Below are 21,588 nucleotides of genomic sequence, written 5' to 3'. Positions count from 1 at the left end.
CCCAGGAAGCAGATTCCTGCCGGGGCCAGCCCCGCACCGCACGGCGGGCTCAGGGGAGGTGAGCCTGGACGCGGCGCATCAGGATGCTCCCTCCTCCCGCGTTCCTTCCTCCCCCCTCAGCCTCCGTTAGCTGGGCGAACCCCCCTCCTCCTCGGACCCCCACCTCCAGCCCTGCCGCCGACCAAGCCCAGCGCCCCAGGCCTGCGAGGCTCCCCGGGGCCTGCGGTTGGCAGGCCCTCCAGAACCGTGGTTTGGCGGCGGCCCGGCTCCCCAAGCCTGCAGTTGAGCCGGAGCGGCTTCTCTGTGGTAGAATAAACACTGTCGATCCGGATTCAGATCCTGCTGTGGCCAGCTTCCCGCGCCTCCTCCAAACGGGGGCGATAGCTCACCTCTGAGATGGGGGATGCGAGCAAGCCCCCTGGAGTGGCAGAGGTGCCCCGCAGAGGTTTTGCTTCAGAAACATGCAACTTAGCTGTTTGTTCGGGGTGGTCGCAGGAATCACAGAGAAGCGGTACCTGGAGCTGCTTCAGTAGGAGTGGGCTGCACCAGGTTAAGGCACTGCCATTACTCTGGCCTGTTCTGGGAGGACGTGTCCTCGCAGACCCTCCCCGACAGCCCCTAAAGTCCTAGCAGCCCCTGTGACCCTGCCCCATCTCCTGCCCCTTCCTGGTAGCAAGTCACACCCTGTGGTCACTGTTCTCAGGAGCAACTGCAAGGCCAGCTGCCAGAGCGAAGGTTCCAGAGGTCAGCACGGTGAGGCCCTTAGAGATGGTCTAACCTCTGTGGTTTCCAAACCGTGCTCCTTAGCACCCTGGGTGCCCAGAGATGTCCCAAGCCTCACATTGAAGGGAATGCACCCTGCGACCCCCTTGCCCTGTGTCCCCCCACCCTGCTGCTCCAAATACACCAGACCATGTTTCTCTGTTTTCTGTGTAGGGCTGCCCAGGTCAGACTTCATTTCTACTGCTTAAAAGAAAGTTCGACAATTATTGACCTGGTCCAGCTGTGTCATTTTATAGATGAGAACGCCGAGGCCCAGAGAAGTCAAGTGACTTGTCTCAGGGATCCCCAGGTGGTGGGTAGATGGGCAGCACCTCGAGTTGGCCCCGTGACTCCAGGTATAGTGCTATTGTCTGAACAGGAGGGAAAAGGAGCTGCGGATGGCCATTCCCATGGGGTGTGACCCGGAGGATGGTGTGATCAGCACTAGGTATCCCTGAGCTCCCTCTAGCCCCTGCAGCCCTGCCCATTTCCCCAAACCGGCAAAATCAGCAATGGCTCTCAAATGCAGAGTGCGGAGTCAGGGGACAGGGTGGGCTCTGGGGGCAGCCGGTCCTGGGTTCAGATGCTGGCACCGTCACTTACTGAGCCCATCAAGATGCAGTTCCCTGCCTGGGCCACACCGGTCCCTCCTGGGACAGCAGCAAGGAGTAAACGAGAGGAAGTGCTGAGGGTGCCAGCACATGGGACCAGTTGGCCTTTAGGATACGGGAGTCGGGAGAGTAGGGTTTCTTCTGACCGTTGGTTGTTTCTTTCAGGAGTGACTGGCCCCAGTCTAGGCCAAGGATGCTGCTGTGGGCCCTCTTTCTGGTCAAGCCCAAGGAGAAGGTGAGGTCTCCAAATCCAGCCTTGTCTTCTTCTCCAAGATGCCGCCAGATGCTCAGACCACTGCCTGTCAGGGTGCAGGGGCACATCTGCCTCCCTCTCATCCTCCTGTCCCCCCTCAGCCACTCCGGTGACTCCGCACTTTGCCCTCTGCCTGGTGGGGAGGGGAGAGCAAAGCCTCCCCCTTGCCCAGGGCTGCAGAAATTCATTGCCAAAGATTCCACAGAGACACTGAACAAATTGTGGTGATAACAGCCCACAGTGAGAAGCCACACCATTGCTCTATGACTTTGGCTCCTCCCATTGCCAAAGCCATCCCAAGCCAAAGACGAGTCAGCAATCCCACTGGAAACTCATGGAAGGGATGGACATTTGGTGACCATGGAAGTGCTCGACCCTCTGACCTGGAACTCTCTTTCTACATTGGGCCCTGAGCTGGCTGGGTACAAGATAAACTTTCTGGGGGTGGCGAGAGAGGGCTGGGGGTGCTTGTATGGAGTGGGATATGAGATCCTGGCCCTCTTCTTGCCCTCCCACTGGCTGCCCAGGCCTCTGACCCTGATTCTCAGTGTTCCTTGGGTCCAGGCTCCTTGGGCTCTGAGCATCAAGGCAAGGGAGGAAGGGGGAGGAAAGAAGCAATATTGACCATGCTGTACCCCAGCCCAGGGACTTGCCCCACCAGGGTCACCTAAAGGGTCTTTGCCCCAGCCAGCCCAGCCAGCCACTCCTTGCCTGTGGCCCACCCTCCTGGCTGGGAAAACAAGATGGTTCCCTGCATGAAGGCCAGTAGTCTGTTCCCAGTTATGCAGAGGGGCAGAGGGGAGGAAGGGACCAGGGGAACGGGTAAGTTGGGGAAGGTGCAGGCGGGGGGGCATGTTCAAAGCCAAGGCCTGTTCCTTCCTTGTGCTCAAAAGGCCAAAGCTGTTCACACCTGTGCTCAACCATGTGCTTCAAATTGAAGTAAAAGCCCCAACATGTAAAGAAAACACTTGCTCGTGTTGAATGGACTCTGTGGGTAACCAGGACTTTGGCTGGTCAGTTGAGGGCCAGTTGTGCGGGAGGGGAGAGGCTGGTCTCGGCCTAGAGGTCGAGAACCCTTCAGGAAGTGGGCAGCGTGTGAGTGTGTGCATCTGTGTGTGTCAGGGGGTAGGGGGCCCTCACCATGACCTCAGCCTGGACTAGTGACCGGGAGGCCTTGTCAGAAACGTGAGGAGCTCTTTCCACTTCAGACCTCACTCACTTCATCCAGCCCAGGGATGCCCTCTCTTGTCTGCTCCTCAGGCTCCTGGGCTGGGGCCGGAGGGTCTGCAGCCCCAGCGGGCAGACAGGAGCCTCCTCCCCTTGCACTAATGTTTCCCAGGCACAGCCCTTTGCCCAGGACCAGGTTGTTGGGCGGGCCTGGATCTGGGACAGAAGCAGGGGATCTGGATGGCTCAGAGCACTCCTCAGAGCAAAGGTGCCCTGGAAGCCAGCCAGACAGAGTGGGCTTGGGATGGGGGCAACAAGGGGACGCTTAAGAAAGGTTGGTCACCTGGGGGCGCATGGGTGGCTCAGTTGGTGAAACAGCCGGCTCTTGATTTCTGCTCAGGTCATGACCTCAGGACCCTGGAATTGAGCCCCGAGTTGGGCTCCGTGCTCAGCAGGGAGTCTGCTTGAGGATTCTCTCTCTCTCTCTCCCCCCCGCCCTTCCCACTGCTCGCACACACTCTCTCTCTCTCTCTTTAAATAAATCTAAAAAGAATAGAAAGGTTGGTCACCTAGGACTCCAGGCACAGGTCACAACCCCACTCACTTGTCTCTCTGAATTTCTGAGTAATACCTGTGGCACTTCCTAGGGAAACAGGAAACGTGGACCAATGAGCATCAGACTTATTGACATAAGAGGACCCTTTCTGTTATTAAAAGGTGGGGAGGTACCCCCATCGTGCTGCCAGGGGACCAGACCTATGGCCTTCCCACTCAGAAACAACGCATGGCCTCCACTCCCCACCCCTCTCTTGTTCCTGGCCTTCATTACGTACTTCCCTTTCAGTCTGAAGCATCTGTGGCTCATCAGCTGCATATCAGACATCAAGCTAGTTGTTGGCAGTAGAGAGATGGATCTCACACAGCACCTGTCTTCACAGAGGTCATGGTTCTGTACGGACAAGCAAATAATTATGATGCAGTCAGATGTCTAAGATGTTGTTGGGAACTTCAGGAAAGAAAAAAACTAATTCTCCCTAGGCAGGTGTCAGGAAGAGCTTTCCTCCAAAGGGGCCATGGGAGTTGGGTCTTGAAGGATGAATAGAAGTTTTCTGTGCAGAGGAATGAGAGAAGGGCTTTCTATGCATAGGAATACTTAGCCCTGGCAGGACATTGGAATCACCTAAGGAGATGACTAAATATTGATATGAAGTATTTATGCCAAAGTCCCATCTCCAGAAGTTCTGATGTATTGGTCTGGAGTGTTCCCTGGACATTGGGATTTTTAAAAACTCCCTAAGTGATTCCAATGTGCCAGCAAGGCTATGAGCTACTGGTTTAAGTGGTCAGCTCTCGGACATAAAAGCAGTTTAGAATCACTGATACGGGATGCAGACTGGGCCAAAGATGCGGCTGGATGGATGTGTGTGTGTTTACGGCTTTGTGTGCACATGCCCACACACGTATGCAGAGGAATGATCAAAAGTCTATGCTTTTCTTTCTTTTTCCAGCTTCCCCACCAGCACGGCAGTTTGTGTTTTTGCACGCACACACACAAACACGTTCCTTCTCGTGTACACGTGCACACCCATAGACGCACTTGCACGTATTCCCAGGGAAGGGAAATCGGTTTGAGATAGATTCAGATTTCCTCGACTGTCTTTTAGACGGTTTTACAGAAGCAACCATTCAAGAAGACCCTGGCCCAAATAAAAATTATGAAGAGCCACCCTCTTCACGTCCCAGTCCAGCGGAGGGTTTTGGTCACGGAGCCCTGCAGGCTTGTGCGTGGCACCCCCTCCTGGGTCCCGCGGCCCCACGTGCCCGGGGTGGCTCATCAGTCACCAGCCGCAGAGGGACCCAGGGCACGTGCGTGAGTGTGCACACACACGTCTGCGCGTGTACCTCTGTGTGCGTGCCCGGTTCGTGCAGCCCGCGTGCTCCCTGCTCTCCGCAGGACAAAAACTCCAGCGCACGGCTCCAGGACTCGGAGCTTGCAGCTCCACTGAGCTCCACAAGGCTCTTCAAAAATTCGGGGCACGGAGGCTGCACTGCTTCCTGGTTCCGGCCTCGGACCATCCCAGAAGAGAGGCTGAAGTTCTGGGGAGGGTGGTCCACAGGCCCCTGGGCCCCCCTCTGGGCTCACAGCTTGGCCAGGGCCCCGGGTGGGCTCCGTACTCCCTTGGGGCCCTGTGGCCCGCCACTCCGGCCTGAGACCTCCTCCTCCCCTCCCTCCACCACCCCAAGTCCTCCAAGGCCCTGGGCTGTCCTTTCCCCTTTACCCCACCCTCGCCCCTCTCCCCTTCCTCACCAGCCAGTGAGGAGGAGGGGCAGGACCCAGGGCTGGGGAACTGGGTGACTGTGTGTGGGGACTGAGACAGGAGCTGGAGGAACAGAGGCCCTTCGTGCCCACGGTCCGGGGCGGTGATGTGGGCGCCGCTCGTTAGGCGGAGGCCAGCGCTGTGCTGTGGTCAGCCATGGGAGGCCAGCTGGGGGTCTGGGCACGGCACTTGCCTCCCTCTTGCCATGCTGTTTTCTGAGTGACAAAGTCCTCGCCAGTGGCCCAGTGACAGAACAAGACTTGGACATCTCTAAGTGTTTCCTCGAAGGGGATTTGTACTGCCATTTTCACTCTGACCTCTTGCTGTCGCCCCTCCTGCTCAGCTGTGGTCTGTCTCCAGGCTCCAGGGCGACAGGGAGGCATGGAGGGGGCCCTCCCTGGGGGGCACGGGGGGAAGGGCAGCTGGCTTCATCCTCCACTACCCACCCCCATCTTGGTTCTCGCCTTGGCACCGGTCTCCCCTCTGAGACCCCGGGCCCCAGACAAGCTCTGTCTGCCTTCCTGAAGCCAAGCACCTGCAAGGAACTTGGATTTACCCACAACGACCTGGTTTTACAGCTATTTGGGCACATGTCTAACCTCCAGATGGTGCTATGAATTCCTAGAGGGCAAAGATTGGGTCTAATTCATTTCCAAATCCTCGAAAAGGCCTTGCAAAATGTATAGATTGGTTTCTCTGTTAAATGAATAAAAAGTGGAAAATATGGTGATTCACGCATTTCTTTTCCTCCTTCCACAAATAACTACCAAGCAGCTAATTTGTTCAAGACCCTGAGAGAATGGGACACAGGCCTTTTCCAAAACCTTCAAGAGGCTCCCAGGGAGAAGGTCTAGAGCAGAGTGGAGCCTGGGCTTGGGGCTGTTTGCTCTTTCTGCAGCTGAGGGACCTGAGTGCCCGCAGAGGACCGCCTCGGAGCGCAGGGGCCCGGCACGGAGCCGGTGGACCGCTCTTGACCGGGTGTGGATGAATGAATGACCGCTGCCACACCCCGCGCCGCCCGCACGGCAGACATCACCCGTCAGTGTGGCTCTTCTTCTCCCGGGCCGGAGCTCCTGACAATGCTCCGGGCAGTCACTATTAATCAGTTGAAGAGATGCGCCCCCTTTGCCCTCCTGGAGCGAGTTTCAGTGGGAACCCCCTCAGGCCAGCCTCCAGGGGCACCACAAGGAATGTTCGGAGGCTAGATTCGGAGACCGGCTTCCTTATTGCTCACAGGGCTCTGTGGCACCCCCTGGCCGGCCTCTCTGTCCCTGATCTGTTCCCGCTGACCCTTCCTCTGCTGTGGCCCATAGAGGTCTCTTTCTGAAGTCCCTCCCCTGGGCCCACCGCGGCCAGGTCGAAGTCCGGGCTCCTTAGCTGCCCATCGGACCTGTCAGGAATGGTCCCTCCTCTCCTCCAGCGTCTCCAATGCCTCCCCAGTCTCTATGACCCCAGCTTGGCATCCCGGGGAGCAGGCCGAATCCGAGGTTCCTTTTCTCTGGCTGCCCAGGAAACAACATTCTTTCTGAACCCTAGTGTTTGCTGCAGTGGAAACAGTTCCTTTTCAATCTAAGTTTCCTCTGCTTCAGATCCACCCAGGCCCCCCTGGTACCTCCCAGAACACAAGTTCTCTCAGTCCCAGAACGTGGGCAGCCAGAGAGACCCTGCCCTACCCAACAGCAGTGGCCTAGGTGCTTGTCCACCCATCCTAAGAGCTCCTTTCTCCTGCTCAGATATAAATAAAAACATCTCCACCCCCACTCCGCATTCACAGGAGACCAGCATCACTCTGAATCTCCCAAGATTCTCGGGGGGAGGGTTGTAGCCCCATGGTTATGTCGGCTTTGATCTCTTGGGTCCACTGAATTCATAATCTCTCTCCCAATTGCCTCCTATGGCTGATCCCTTCTCTCTAACCTGCTTCAGCTCAAGAAAACAGATACTTTCCTCGATTTCCCCCAAACATCATTCACATAAGACAGTTGTATGTAGAGGAATTATTTTTCTCTTTCTTAGTGATTTTTTAAAAAAATGTTCACACTCACAAAACAAAACAAGACCTTGCTTTTTTCTTCCCAACTTATTTAGCTGATTTCATGTATTTTTGACAGGTTCATCATGTTTCCGGCAGTTATAAATATTTTCCCCTCTGGCTTTAGTCCCTGACACTACATTTCTGGGCCGTGACTCACCCTAAGTTGTCCCACAGCTGGGGCTTGAATCCAGCCTTTTTTCTTCAAACTAATATCCCCCTAACCAACCCCAGGTCCCCAAAAAACCCAGGCCAGAAAACATGAGACTATAAAATATGGTATCTAATGGAAAGGTCATGAGCAAACAGGGCAGCTGACTGGGGCTCTCACCCACCCCTCAGCTGAGCAGGTATCCGAGGTCTTGCTTCCAGGAGGAGAGATGCAGGCCCTGGAGCAGCCACATTTCTCCCTTCAGGCTTTCCTGTAACCGAGACATGTCCAAAGACAGCTGATTGACAACACCATCAGGAGCAGGGGATAGGACAAAGCCTGCCCCCTCCCCCAAGAGGCAGACAGAGCCCTGAACTTAGCCTTGTGCCAAGCCCACACCCCAAACCACCTTCAAAACCATCTGGCCCACAGACAACATGCATTCATCCTCTGGGGTTTCATTTCCAGCTCCACACCAGAAGTTTCTAGAGAATTTCCTTCTTGCACACACATACATGCATGCAACACACACTTGTTTTTTTTTTTTTTTCTTAAATAAAGAACTCAAAATGCTTCCAAGTCCCAAGAAAGAAATCTCCATTTTTCGAGAAGAAAATAAAACAAAAAGGCAAGTTTTTTTGGTACACTTGGGGTAGCTATGTTGACCTTAGTTTTCTAAATAAAAATCCAGGTTTGACAAAGCTTTTGGTGCCTCTTCCAGGTGTGAGAGGCAGCCTCAGAAGCCAGATTTATTATTTGGGGAACAACTCTATGATGAATAGGACTGGGCCTTCTAAGAACAAAGGGTTCGATGATCTTCTCCATTGGGGGCCCCTTCATAAGGGTTCCGAAAAGTCCTGCAGTAGGAAAACATTTAACTCTGAAAACTGAGTGCTTCTCCAACTTATTTTGGCACTTATTCTTTAAAAAAAATTTTTTTTACTGTTGCAAAATATATGTAACATAATATTTGTCACTTTGACCCTTTCTTTAAGTTCACAATTCAGTGGCATTAAATAAATATACGCACAATGTTGTATTAACATCACCACTATCTATATCCCAAACTTTGTCGTCATCTCCCCCCAGCCCCGATAGGCTCTAGTCTACTTTCTGTCTCTATGAATGTGCCTATTCTAGGTACCTCATGTAAGTGAAATATACAGTATTTGTCCTTCCCTATTGGGCTTATTTCACTAAGCATATTGTTTTCTTTCTTTTTTTTTTTTTTAAAGATTTTATTTATTTATTTGACAGAGAGAGACACACAGAGAGAGGGAACACAAGCAGGGGGAGTGGGAGAGGGAGAAGCAGGCTTCCCGAGGAGCAGGGAGCCTGATGCGGGGCTCGATCCCAGGACCCTGGGACCATGACCTGAGCCGAAGGCAGACGCTTAACGACTGAGCCACCCAGGCGCCCAGCATACTGTTTTCAAGATCTGCATCCGTGTTGCAGCATGTATCAGAATTTTATTCCCTTTTATGGCCAAATGATATCCTATTGTTTGTAGATACTACATTTTGTTTATTCATTCTTCTATTGATGGAGCGCACTTAATCTTTATTTCATACCCTTGTCTCTCATGGGACACTAAGGGGGTTCCCTGGAACACACTTTGGAGACTGCTGGTATATGGAGCCACTAGAATGTTTGGATTTGGGGTGGGCCAGGACTTTCTTACCCACATGGTTGCCCCAGCACTGCCAGAGGGGCTCTGGTCCGCTCAGTCTCCAAACTCAAGGCAGAGCTGAAGCCCCGAGGGGCGAAGCTATCTGGAAAGTACCTTGGAGGGGTGGTCGGTGGTTAGCGCTTGGGGAAATGAGGGAGAGCCTTGCTCTCCAGCCCTACAAAGGACACATGGCCCTGCTATGCTGTGGGGACCCACTGGGATGACTGACAGCTCGGTGTTGGTGACATCTGTCAGGGCTGCCTTCCCTGGCTTTGATGATAGGCCTGGACAGGAGCCAAGCTTGAGGGGAGCAGTTGCTTGAGAGGCCCCGGCCCCCTCTTGGCAGCCTCACAGGTGCGCCCTGTCCTGTTCCTTCAGGAGCTGGACGGACTGTTCTGAACCACGGCCCCTCCCGGCCCCTCCCTGTCAGCACTTTCCACAGAGACCTCTCTCCAGCCGCAGACATGATGGGCTCACTCTCCCTTTCAGAGGGTCTTCGAGGCAGCTCTCTCCTCCCCTGGGAACGGGAGCGGGTCTGGGAAAGGCAAGTGAGGCAGCACTCAGAGTTGAGCCCGCAGGGAGAACGTGGGCCCCTCCAGGAACCAGAGGCCTGGAGTCCAGCTTGGCCTGAGCTCTGACTCCATGAGTCCCCTCTCTTGAGTACAAGCAGCTGGTGGCTCTGTGGCCTCCAAGGTCCCTCACAGCGCTGCCCGACCAGGGTCTCAAACTGAATGGGTTCTGCCTGCCTGCTGGAGGTCACGGCTCAGATGACAACACCCCACATCGCGAGGAGCTGGGAGTCCTGCCTTGGTCTTGCTAGAACAGCTGTATTTCTCCTCCTGAGAGATGATCTTTTAAACCAGAGAATTATTTGAAGGAGCAAAGCCCTTCCAGAGCTGTGAAACAGAACAAAAAAGCAACAGCATCTTTAGAGAAAATTACAAATAAATGAGCTTTCATCCTTCTAATCTGGGTACTCACCTCCCCAGCCCCGCCCCCCCAACTGAAGGCCCTTCACCCTTGGTCCAAGCTCCACATGGCTTGGGCCTGCCAGGACACCTCCTTTCCCCTCACGACACTGGTGCTTTTCTCTCCCTCTATCTTCCTGGCTCGGTGGTGGGCTCCGGGAGGCAGGGAGCGGGTCCGGCTGTCTTCCCGGGGCAGGACAGCCCTCAGGACCTGAGGCCTTGACAGAAAGCACGGCTGCTCTGGGATGGGAGGGCTCTTTGGGGTTCTTTGCCCTGGTGAGGGGGGCTGCAGGGGGAGCCCAGGGGTCCTGCGCATCCCACTCCAGCCTGCAGGTTGTCCCGCAGAGCCCAGCAGAGATTCAGGTGAGGGAGGAAAGCAGCAAGGAAGATGAGTGTTCTCGGTGTGCAATGAATAAGAAGCGCCAGCCACAGGGAGCACGCAGTGAGGGGAACCGGTGCCCAAAGCCGCTCAGAGGATTGGCGCGAACTTGCCTCAGCCACAGGACGAGCGAGGGGTGTGTGTTCGTCCTCACCAGGGCCTGTGTGCACCTGCCTCCCAGGCCCTGAGCCCACCCCGGGACCTGCGTTCTCACAGAGCTCTGTCTCCCTCTCCCACCTGGGCCAGTCTGTTCTCAGAATGCCTTCTCCCCTGCTCACAGAGCCCAGCCCTGCCAGGGGAGGCCTCCCTCTCTCGGTTCTTCCCTGTCCTCTGTGCGAGCCCACTGTGCCTCTCCTGGGTGCTGTTTGCCCCTCCCCAGCCTGGTTTCCTCTAGGTATGGGGTTGGGGGGCAGCTTCAACTCCATGAGTCGCCTCTCTTGAGTACAAGTAGTCAGTGGCTCTGTGGTGTCCAAGGTCCCTTGTGTCCCCACCCCAGGCACCTCCTGGCATGCAGGTCATCACGGGTACCAGGGGCCCTGACACTGGCGCTCAGCCCTGCCGCTCACTCCTGTGTGGCCCAGGGCACATCACTCCTCTCTGAGCCTCAGTTTTCATCCACAAAATATGTGGTTGGAGGACATGATGACTAAAGCTGCTTCCAGCTACATAATTCTATCGCCCTAGAAGATATCAGCCAACATCAGGCTGAGGTAAAAATCTACTTAAATTAAAAAAAAAAAAATCTACTTAAGTTCTATTCTAAATTCACCGTTTTAAGCGTGCCTGCCCCACCAGGCATCACCCACTATAGGAAGGAAGAGGCATTTCATTCCATCTACTTTTCTCACTCAGGACTGGCCTTGGCTGGCCTGTCCTCTCCCCTGGCCCTCTGGGCCCCTCCCAGGGCTGCGGCCTTCCTCTGGCCTGGTCCTCAGTCCTCAGTCAGGGCTCATTTCCTCCCCTGGGCCTGAGAACTTTCCCAAGGAGCCAGCGCCTGTCCCTGCTGCCTGGACACTTCCCCAGAGGCAGGGCATGGATCAGCGTGGCAGGCACCAGCCTGTTCTAGATGAGACTTCATTCACACAGAGATCTGCTTTCTTCCGGCCCTGGGTCAGAGGCACCTCGTCAGGCGCTCCGGGACACAGCGGTGTGGTCCATTGTTGTCTGGAGAAGCCCAGCTGCCTCCAAGGCCTGCACCACCTGCCCCAGTTACCAACCTGAGCTCACGGCCCACTCCTCTCCTCTCTGTAGTTCTTTGATAAACCAGCCCAGCCTGCCTCCGGGCCTTTGCACCAGCTGTTCCCCCACCCTGGAATGCTCTACTCCAGAATATCCGCATGACTTGTATGCTCACCTTCTTCAGTTCTTTGATCAGATGCCACCCACTCAGTGAAGCCTTCCCCGATTACTCTATTTCAAACTGCAGCCCACCCACACTGCACTGCCCCTGGCATTCTCGGTCTTCTTCCCTGTTTTATTTTTCTCCCCAGTACTCTTCCCTGACTGACATGCTATGTCTTATAAATGTATCTGTTTGCTTATTGATTTTTTTCCTCCCTCTGAAAAGTCAACTCCATGGGATCAGGGATTTTTGTTTGTTTTATTCAATGTATCCCTAGCGTCTAGAACAGTGCCTGGCACATAGTAGTAGAACAACAAATATTTGTTCAAAAAATGACTTGGGAGCGTTAGCAGATGTCCTTGCACATATATCTTCATGTTCTGGGCTTTTTACTTCTGCAGAGTAAATCCGGGAAGTGAGGTTGTTATGTCAAATGCACAGAGTGTGGAGTACTTTTAATTGTAATAAACAACTTTAGATTATTTTCCCAAGGGGTTGTAGCAAGTCATGCCCATTTCCCTGCCTGTGCTGGATGTCGTATGACACTTGAATTCTTGCCAACGTGCTAGGGAGGGGGAAGGCATCTCATTGTTTTAATTTTCATTTTCCTGACTAATTAGAGAAGGCTGTGTTTCTTATTTATTGACTACTTGAATTTTTCTTATTTCTGTTGTCTTGTTCATAACCTTTACTCATTTTTTGGTGTTGCTTGGGGGAAGTGGGGGAAAGGTTTACCTTTTCTAATGAGTTTTTAGAGAGAATCTTCATTTCTTAAAAAAAAAAAATCCCAGATAATTCTGACACTTACAAAGGTTCTAGGGCTATTGCCCTAGAGCGAGTATCCTCCTGGTTTGCCACAGGGGTCCCCTGGGGGTTTTAGAATTAAAGATGTTTTGTTTCTTGTTTGGTCTCCATATTTTCTGCAATGTACTGTTGTTATTTCAAAAAAGACTAAAAACAATCATAGGAAAGTCCTTGTGCTGTCATGCCAAGTAGAAAAAGTATTTACAATTAGGATGTACTTTTTCTTTTAAGATTTTATTTATTTGACAGAGAGAGAGAGAGCCCGTGCACACAAGCAAAGGGAGTGGCAGAGGGAGAGGGAGAAGCAGGTTCTCTGCTGAGCGGGGACCCCAACAAGGAGCTCAATCCCAGGACCCTGGGATCATGACCTGAGCTGAAGGCAGACACTTAACCGACCGAGCCACCCAGGCGCCCCTATACACATTTTTAAAAAGATTTTATTTATTTATGAGAAAGAGAGTGTGAGCAGGGGGAGGGGCAGAGGGAGAGGGAAAGCAGGCTACCGGCTCAGCAGAGAGCCTGACACAGGGCTCGATCCCAGGAACCTGGGATCACCACCTGAGCCAAAGGCAGACCCTTAACCAACTGAGCCACCCAGGCAGCCCTAAGATAAAAAGGCTCTCTCTATGTAGAAACTCTAGCAGTGAATCAGCCCAAATGAAAAGGAGGGAGGATTATGGGTAATTTTTCCCTATGACGGGAGGCAGCAGAGTGAGGCAGGGAAGAGGTGATGGTGAATCCTTAGTGGAGAAGGATAAGCTGTTGGAATGATGGCACTCAGCCCACAACACTCTATGCTGTGCCTTGGCAGACATCACTAATCAATCACTTAAGTTGTTTCACTGAGGTCCAGATTCAGTCTTAGAATCTTTCTCAACCTGGTAGGCCAGGAGCTACCGGCCCCAGATCAGAGTTGGCTGGCAAGATTTAACCCATTCATCCATTCTTGCCCAGGCAGGAGGCCGTGCAGTCAGCACCAGCCCCACAGAGGCCTCTCATGCTCACCAGTTGGCTGCTTCTGCCCAGAAGGGGCCCCTAGGGCTTTTCAATCTGCACTGGCTCCCATCACTGGTACCTAGCATTGTTTTCTGGAATCCTTTTTCCTCTGGACCCTGGGACTTGTTGGAACTGGGAACACTGTCCTCAGCCTGGATGCTAGGACTTCATCCAGACCCTGGCACATCCCCTCGGGTACCACACCTTGGTTGCTCCCACGATTGGCCTGACTCTCCGGCCTCTGATGTCTGTTCTCATGATTCCTGGCCTGCCCCCGACTCTACCCATGGTCTCTGCTGTGATTTCATGCCCTGTGTCCACTGACACATCCTGACTATCTAACCAGGCTCTTAACCCTGCCAGCCTCTCCTTCCTGCTCTGCACTTGACTTGCCTTGGAGCTGACAGATTCACCAAGACTCACTGTGGGATGCCCAAATTCCTCACTGACCCTCCTCCTCTAGACGAGGTAGGTTGATTAGAAAGGATTGGAGGAAATATTTTTTACAGCTTTTTCTGTTTGGGGAAAAACACTAAATGATAGAGAAACACTACATAAAAATGTGTGAAAAAAGTTGGCAGTAATTTAACCACCTGGAGATAAGCATGGCTATTGAGCAGGCAAACACCTTTCCCAGGCACCTCTCAGCTTCCACACCCGCTGAGATATGTGTATATAAATCGTCTTAAATGGGATCATGCTATTATTCAACCTGTGTTTTTCACTCATCCATATGTCATGAACATCATAAAGGATGCCATTGATGAAAAACATGTTTTCCCTCTCCTAGAATGTAAATTATATTCTACCGGGTTCTTTTTTTCACCTGGCACATCTGCATTTTTGCTTCTTTTGAGGCAGAAAATTAATTTATGTCCCTTTTCTCTCCCAGAGTAATAGACCCCCACTTTCTAGCTGGGGGTACAGCCAGATCTGCAGTAAAGACAGTACATCTTTATACAGTCTACCCCCCGACTGTGTGTGGTCATGTGACTGAGTTCCAGCCAATGGGGTACGAGCAGAAGTATACCTACAACTTCCCAGATGCGTCCCGTGGTGGTTTTATATATGTCCACAAATTCTTTGATGCTCCTTCTTCCATGAAGGTGAAGCCTAATTCCCCTCTCCTTAAGTGTATGCTGTACTTTGTGACTTGCTGCGAATGAACAGCATGTGGCAGAAGTCATTGTGTGTGACCTGCAAGATTAGGACAGAAGAGGCAGTTGGCTTCCTCCTTGCTCTGTCTTGTAATAACCACCCTGGGGAGGCCAACTGCCAGGTCAGGAGGACAATCAAGAAGCCCTGTGGAGAGGCCCATGTGGCGAGGACCTGAGGCTTCCTGCCGACAGCCACATGGGTGAGCCTTTTTGGAAACACATCCTGAAGCTTCAGTCTAGCCCTCAGATGACGGCTGTCCTGGTTGATATCTTGACGGCAGTCTCTGAATTTCTGACTCATGGAAACTGAGATGATAAAAAATGTTTATTGTTTTAAGCAACTAAGTTTTGGGAGAATTCGTTATGCAGCAGTAAGCTCCCAGTATATACCCTTAAGAGGACGGGCAGGTCCTCCCTTCCTCTTTACCCTCTCTCTGGATAGAAGGTGGATGTGTGGAGTGCCATCCTGGATCTTGCAAATGAGAGCAACATGCTGGGGATGGAGGAGCAACAACATGGATGGGGTCTGGGCCCTCGATGTTTCGAAGAGCAGAGTCAGCATAACAACTCACTTGTCTATCTGAGAGGGAAATCAATAGCTGTAGTAATACAGCTAGAGCTTCCCAGTGTTGGGCCTCCTGGTGTGTGTAAATGAGCTCCAGGTGTGTGAAGCTACTGACGCCTCCATCCCTGGGCCAGTGGCCTCTGCACACAAGCAACCATGTTCTTTTACACCACTGAGCTATATAATTGTTATCATTTTCTCTGTGTGCCATAATGGAAATAAAATTTGGGAAGCTTTGGATCTCTGTGACAACAGCCAAATTTTATCCTAACAAAGACACTCTGCAAAGTGAGATGTCACTCAGTATGTTTAACATGCATTCTCCGTAATAAGGCCCCATGGGTAGTCATGCCCTGAAGTGTTCCGTCACACCTTGGAAGGTGAGGCTGGTGGGTGTTGCAGGTGGTCAGGCTTTTCCCGGGTCCAAGGGGCCCACCGCATGGGCGGTCGCTCACCCTGTTTGGGCAGAGGGCCAACTCTGCAAACAACAGGAACGACCTGTCTTTGCCAGCCTCAGAGAATCACTTTCCGGCTGGCTTTGATTCTGGCTCTCTTCCTCCTGACCGCATCTGTTCCCCAAGATCCCTTTTCTTCTTGGGCTCTGCCCACCTCAGGAACAGAGGTGGCGGCAGATCTGAGGTGGACCTACTCCTTCTCATATACTATTTCATGTCATTTCTCCCTGATGATGGTCATGGGTCACACATCCGGACAGAATCAGCCTCATTTGGACAGATCCTTTTTTTTTTTCAAGATTTTATTTTTTTTAGAGAGAGATAGAGAGTGCAAGGCGGGGGGGGGGGGGGGGGAGAAGGAAAAGGGGAGAGAGAATCCCAAGCAGACTCTGCGCTAAGTGTGGAGCCTGACATGGGGCTCATCCCAGGACCCTGAGATCATGACCTGAGCCAAAATCAAGAGTCGGACACAACCTCCTGAGCCACCCAGGTGCCCCAGTTCAGACAGAATTCTGTTAAGAGGGAGGGGACTGGGGCTTTCCTGATATCACCTACTCGGAACAGCAGAATCTCAATTTTAGTAGCTAGGTAAGGTTCACCTGCCCCAGGTAACCAGCCAAAGGGTCTTCCCCTGTGTTTAAACTAAGGACTATAGGAAGTCAACAAAAGGATTTGTTTTAGGATGAATGACCTCATGTTGTGACGTGAAAACCATATACATGTTATGGTATTGCTTATGCAAACATAAACTCAAATCTACATGACTATATGGCATTCTGGGGTCACTGCCCAGCAGGTCCTCATTCATGACTGATGGGAACTCCGAGCAGTGTGACCAGGAAAGGGTGCTGGTTTGGCCCTGGTGAGCTCCTCTCCGGCCAAGCCCTGCTGCTCCCTTAGGCCATTTCCACCTTCTCTCTCTATTGCTGCTCTTGGGACTGGGTCTTTTCTTGTTTCAAGGCCCTTATTTTCCAATTAGTTTCAGGACCTGCCAAGGAAATTGCATACAATTGGCTTCGGGCCATAAAGGTTTGTTTTTTTCCCCTTCTTTTTTGGGAGATTTTTTAAATTGTTATTGTGGTAAAATACACATCACATAAAAATTTACCATGTCGATCATTTTTTTAAAAAGATTTTTATTTATCTGAGAGAGAGAGAGAAAGATAGAGAGTAAGAGAAGAGCACAAGCAAGGGAGAGGGAGAAGCAGCCTTCACGCAGACCAGGGAGCCCGATGCAGGGCTCGATCCCAGGACCCCGGGATCATGACCTGAGTCGAAGGCAGATGCTTAAACCCAGGCGCCCCTATGTCAATCATTTTTAATTGTACAATTCAGGGGTATTAAGTACCCTCACAGTGTTGTATAGCCATCACCAATCTCCATCTCCAGAACTTTTTTATCACTTCAAATTGAAACTCTGAACCCATTCAACACTAACTCCCCATTTCCCCTTCCCCCAGCCCCTGGTAACTCTATTCTACTTTCTGCCTCTATGAATTGCCTATTCTAGGTACCTCAGATAAGTGGAATCATACCAAATTTGTCCTTTGGTGTCTGGCTGATGTCACTCAGCATAATGATTTCTATGTTGTAGCGTGTGTTCAAGTTCCATTCCTGCTTATGGCTGAGGATTAAGTTTTTAATCAACACCAAGGTTTGATGTCTCCAATACATTCTGCAAAATTCCCGCAGACATTTATTAAACCTGAAATTGGCCTCTCTCTTTCCAGCATCTTTGTTCTCTTTATTCTCTACATGGCGTCTGACATCTGGTAGTGTCTGGGCAAGGTGTTTCATTCGGTTCTCTTGGATGAGAAGAGGTGTTCCTAGGTTGGAAGTCTATGCTGGGAACAGATGTCCTGTGGCGTGGCACCAACAGAACACACGAGAAGCCTCTCTCTTGGGTGACAGCTCAGGAACACTCGCCGTCACATACCACACCCATGTTCTGTAAGCCTGGGTAGCATCATGCTTTGGTGTGTTCAATGTGGCTTCATGTTTCTTATTTGATTTAATCCAAACCCCATGATGTAGGCTGGGTGTCAGCAACCCCTTTTTACTCCGAGGAGACTAAGGCCCAGGGAGGTGATGGTTCTTGCCTCCCCAGGAGGTCAGTGGCTTCCTTGAGACTGGACAAAGGCACTCAGGTCCAGGAATTCTATTACCTCACGGGGCATCTCGAAGGCAGCAAAAGCTTCAGCCTCCCTTTCTTTTGCATAGTCCTTCCTCCTCCTGCCTTGCGGGGTTTGGATGGAGTGACAGGGTTAGGAAAGCATGGAGAAAGAAGGAAGAAGAAACACTGGCCCTTCCCTTTCAATCCTCAGCTTGTAGCAAACCCAGCTTTTTTTTACGCTCCTGTTAGGGCTGAGTCTGGCGCCCTCAAGAGGCAAGGGCGGGAAGGTGGCAAACGGGGCTGTGTCACCTCCTGGGGACTCAGGGCTGAAACCATGGGGCTGGGAGCCTTCTCCTTACTTGTGTGGGCTTCCTACAGAAAATGCCAGTAACTGCAGCCGATGTGAGGATAAATGATTCATGCAGTGGTTCAAATATGACGAGAAGCAAAGGGAATGCTGTGAAAAATCTCTCCTGTCACCAACACCCACTTCCTTCCTTAGGGGCATCAGTGTTTTCTACTTTTCTATGTCTTTCCTGAAGGATGTTATATATACATGCGAGAACATATATACATGTATACACACATATCGATGTCTGCATGGATGGTGGGCATGTATACATATTCTTGCTTGCTTCCTTTTTTCCCCCACAAATAGTAGCAAATCGGACATGCTGCTCTGTGCCTTCCCCCCCCCATTTAATATATAATAGTAACAGCAATAAGCATATAGTAAGTGCTTACCAAGCACTGAGGACTGTTCTAAGAACTTGATATGTATTAATTGTCTTAAATCATTTAATCCTCACCGCAACCCCATGATGTAACATTATTTTTTCAACACTGCTCATAATAAAAACCATGCAAATTAAAACAACACTGAGATACTGCTTTTAATCCATCGTGCTGTTAAAGATCAAAAAGCTTGCTAACACACCATGTGGGGAAGGGTGTGGGAAAACTGACAGTCCATAGATTGTTGGCAAGTAATTTAGCAATATCTATCAAAATTATAAGGGTACATAACTTTGAGCTGGCAATTCCACTTCTAGAAATTTTCCCTGCAGATATACTTCACAAGACACTGAATAACTTGGGCACAAAATACTCATGCAACATTGTTTATGATAGCAAAAGTTTGGGGACAAAATGCACATCGGTTGAGATTGGCTAAATAATTATGGTATATTGACATCCATTCGGTGGAATATTAGGCAGTTATTTTTAAAACAAGCCAACTTTTTATGCACAGAAGTGGGATACTCTCCAAGATGGAGAGTGTCTTAGTCCATTTGGGTTGCTATAACATAAGCTGGGTAGCTTATAAATATACAACAGAGATCTATTTCTCACTGTTCTAGAGGCTGGGAAGTGCAAGAGCAAGATGCTGGCAGATTCGCCCTCTGGTGCGAGACTGCTTACCTGTTCATAGATGGCACTCTTTTCCCTGTGTTCTCACATAGCATAAGGGGTGCGAGATCTGTCTGGATTCTCTTTCAGAAGGTCAGTGATTCTATTCATGAGGATTCCACCCTCATGATTGAATCACCTCACAAAGGCCCCACCTGTGAATACCATCACGTTGGCAATTACGTTTCAAAATATTGGGTTTGAGGGGACAAAAACATGCAGCCTAGAGAAGAGAGGCAGTGCAAGATAATGGTTAAGAATCCAGACTGAAGCCAGGCCCCCTTGCTTTCTATCCTGGCTCTGCTCCTTGTCAACTGTGCAAACTTGGACTATTATTTAACTTCTCTATACTTCCGGTTTCCCCATCTGAAAAATGGGGCTTGTAATACCACCTTGTAATACTCCCCACCAACCCAAGGACAGGCGAGAAATAAAGGCCCATGAGTATATGCCACTGGGATTTTTGTAGATATTTGTTACATAGCACATAGCTAACTGATACAAGCACATAGTAGGTACTCAATAAATATCACTTAAAAGGAAACTGAGTAAGACCTTTCCTTATAATGAGGAACTTCACAAGTTACCTGAAGAGTGGCTCCAAATAGAGCCCAAAGAGGAAACTCAAGGTTATTATCCAAAGTATAACCAAAGCACTGGGGTTTTACCTATTGAACAGGCTGTTTTTGGAGTCCTAGCTATGCTAGAAGCTGGCCCTTGTCCTCAGAGCTCACGATCTTGGGAAGGAAAGATTTGTAAACAAGTAATTACAAGGCAAAGTGCCACTTGCTGTAACGAAGGTGTGTAGAGAGCGCAGGGGAGCGAGCAGGCCTATCAGCCCATGGCGGACGGTGAGCGTGGTGTGACAGAGCTGGGCTAGAAGATGAGGATGGTGCCTAGTGAGAAGGACGGGGATTTAAAGCTACAAAGGTAAGCTGAACCCAAGGTGGGAAGGGCCTTGAGGGCTTGGGAAAAGATCTGAATGCCATTCTTAAGGTCTGAGGGAAACGAATAGGCTTTGGGGCAGCAGAGTGCCATGTTCAGGTTTGGGTTTTGGGGAGATAACTCTGGAGTTGATGTGGAAGATGCCGAAGGCTCCTGCTGCAGAGCTCAGGATGTGGGGCTGCTTGAATCATCCCTCCTGCTGCAGGTCACAATTGATCTAGCGACAGCTTCTGGGGACAGGATTGATCTGGGGGCCATACAACCCCAGACGAGGAAAGAGGAGAAGTACAGGATAATCAGGAAAAGTCATTTCCTCCAACTCCCCTGCTAGAAATTGTACCAGTTAGGAAGGCATTGGGCCACGAGTAGCTGGAAGCCTGGTTATAGAGGTTTAAGTGCACAGGGAATCGGGAGATGGTGGTTGTACATTGCTGTCTTAACTCAACAGCTCTGAGATTCTTTTGGCCTCTTCCTCGTGGTTGGTACAACTCTAGATATCATGCCCACATTCAAGAGAAAATAGACACAGAGAGATGGACAGAGAGCGGACACGCCAGCTGAATCTGTCTCTTTATCAGGAAAGCAGAAGCTTTACTTGACTTGATGTACACACACACACGCATGCGTGCAGACTGCCCCCTACATCTTCTGGTCCAATCCTGGTTGCAAGGGGACTGGGAAGAGAGGAACAAGATTGTCATGCCTGCTTTAGAGCAGCCACGGATTCTGTGCTTGGGGCTAGGTGCATTTCTTTTTCCCTTTTTCTTTTTTTTAAGATTTTATTTATTTATTTCAGAGACACAGAGAGTGAAAGAGCAAGCAGGGAGAGGGACGGAGAGAGAGGGAGAAGCAGACTCCCCACCGAGCAGGGAGCCCTATATGGGGTTCGATCCCAGGACCCTGGGATCATGACCTGAGCTGAAGGCAGATGCTTAACCATCTGAGCCACCCAGGTGCCCCTAGGTGTGTTTCTATCTCCAACAAATTGAGTTTAGCAAGGAAGAAGGAAAAGTGGGTGTTGGTAAACAAAGGCAGAGTCTGCTACAGGGACTCAGGCACGTCCTCAAGACATAGCCTAAAATGATATGTTTTCTTTTGTTCTTTTTTTCTTTTTCCCTGAAATGGAACCTCTGGCAGGTGACAGGGCAAGGGTTCAGAACCCCTGCCTTCCGGACTGGGCACTGTCAAGTCCTCTTTGTCCCCCGCTCCCATTCCAGGCCCTCACCTCAGTGGGGCCCAGTTTGTCCTCATCGCCCTTTGAAGCAGATCCTGTCCCTGTGTTGGGGGGAGTGACCAGTGTTGCGCAGAACGGGGATGGCTCCATGGGTCGCTGGGAGCACCACTGCTGAATTTCCTGAGGGCCTTTCCCGAGCCAAGCTGAAGCAGGTGCTGGAGTCTGATGTTTTAGTAGCAGAGAGGGCTCCTAGAGAGCCATAAACTCTCTTGCTGGTTTCCCCTCATAACAAGCACATAGTGTACTTACCCTGGGTG

General features: G+C 51.1%; 1 protein-coding gene across 2 annotated transcripts in view; it reads left to right on the top strand.

Annotated features, from left to right (window-relative positions):
* Nucleotides 1-5,835, top strand: part of ATOH8 (atonal bHLH transcription factor 8) — a 34,453-nt gene extending 28,618 nt beyond the window's left edge. The window contains exon 4 of one of the 2 annotated variants that reach the window (XM_036117387.2): nt 1,539-5,835. In XM_036117387.2, the coding sequence (XP_035973280.2) occupies nt 1,539-1,854 (316 nt within the window). In that variant the 3' untranslated portion in view covers nt 1,855-5,835. The remainder of the gene's footprint in view (nt 1-1,538) is intronic. The other variant, XM_036117396.2, reaches the window with a different exon arrangement.
* Nucleotides 5,836-21,588: the final 15,753 nt, after the last annotated feature.

This window comes from Halichoerus grypus, chromosome 10 (assembly GCF_964656455.1).
Source record: "Halichoerus grypus chromosome 10, mHalGry1.hap1.1, whole genome shotgun sequence".
NCBI lineage: Eukaryota > Metazoa > Chordata > Mammalia > Carnivora > Phocidae > Halichoerus > Halichoerus grypus.
The sequence above is the reverse complement of the archived record's forward strand: the minus strand, read 5'-3'. Positions and strand labels throughout refer to the sequence as shown.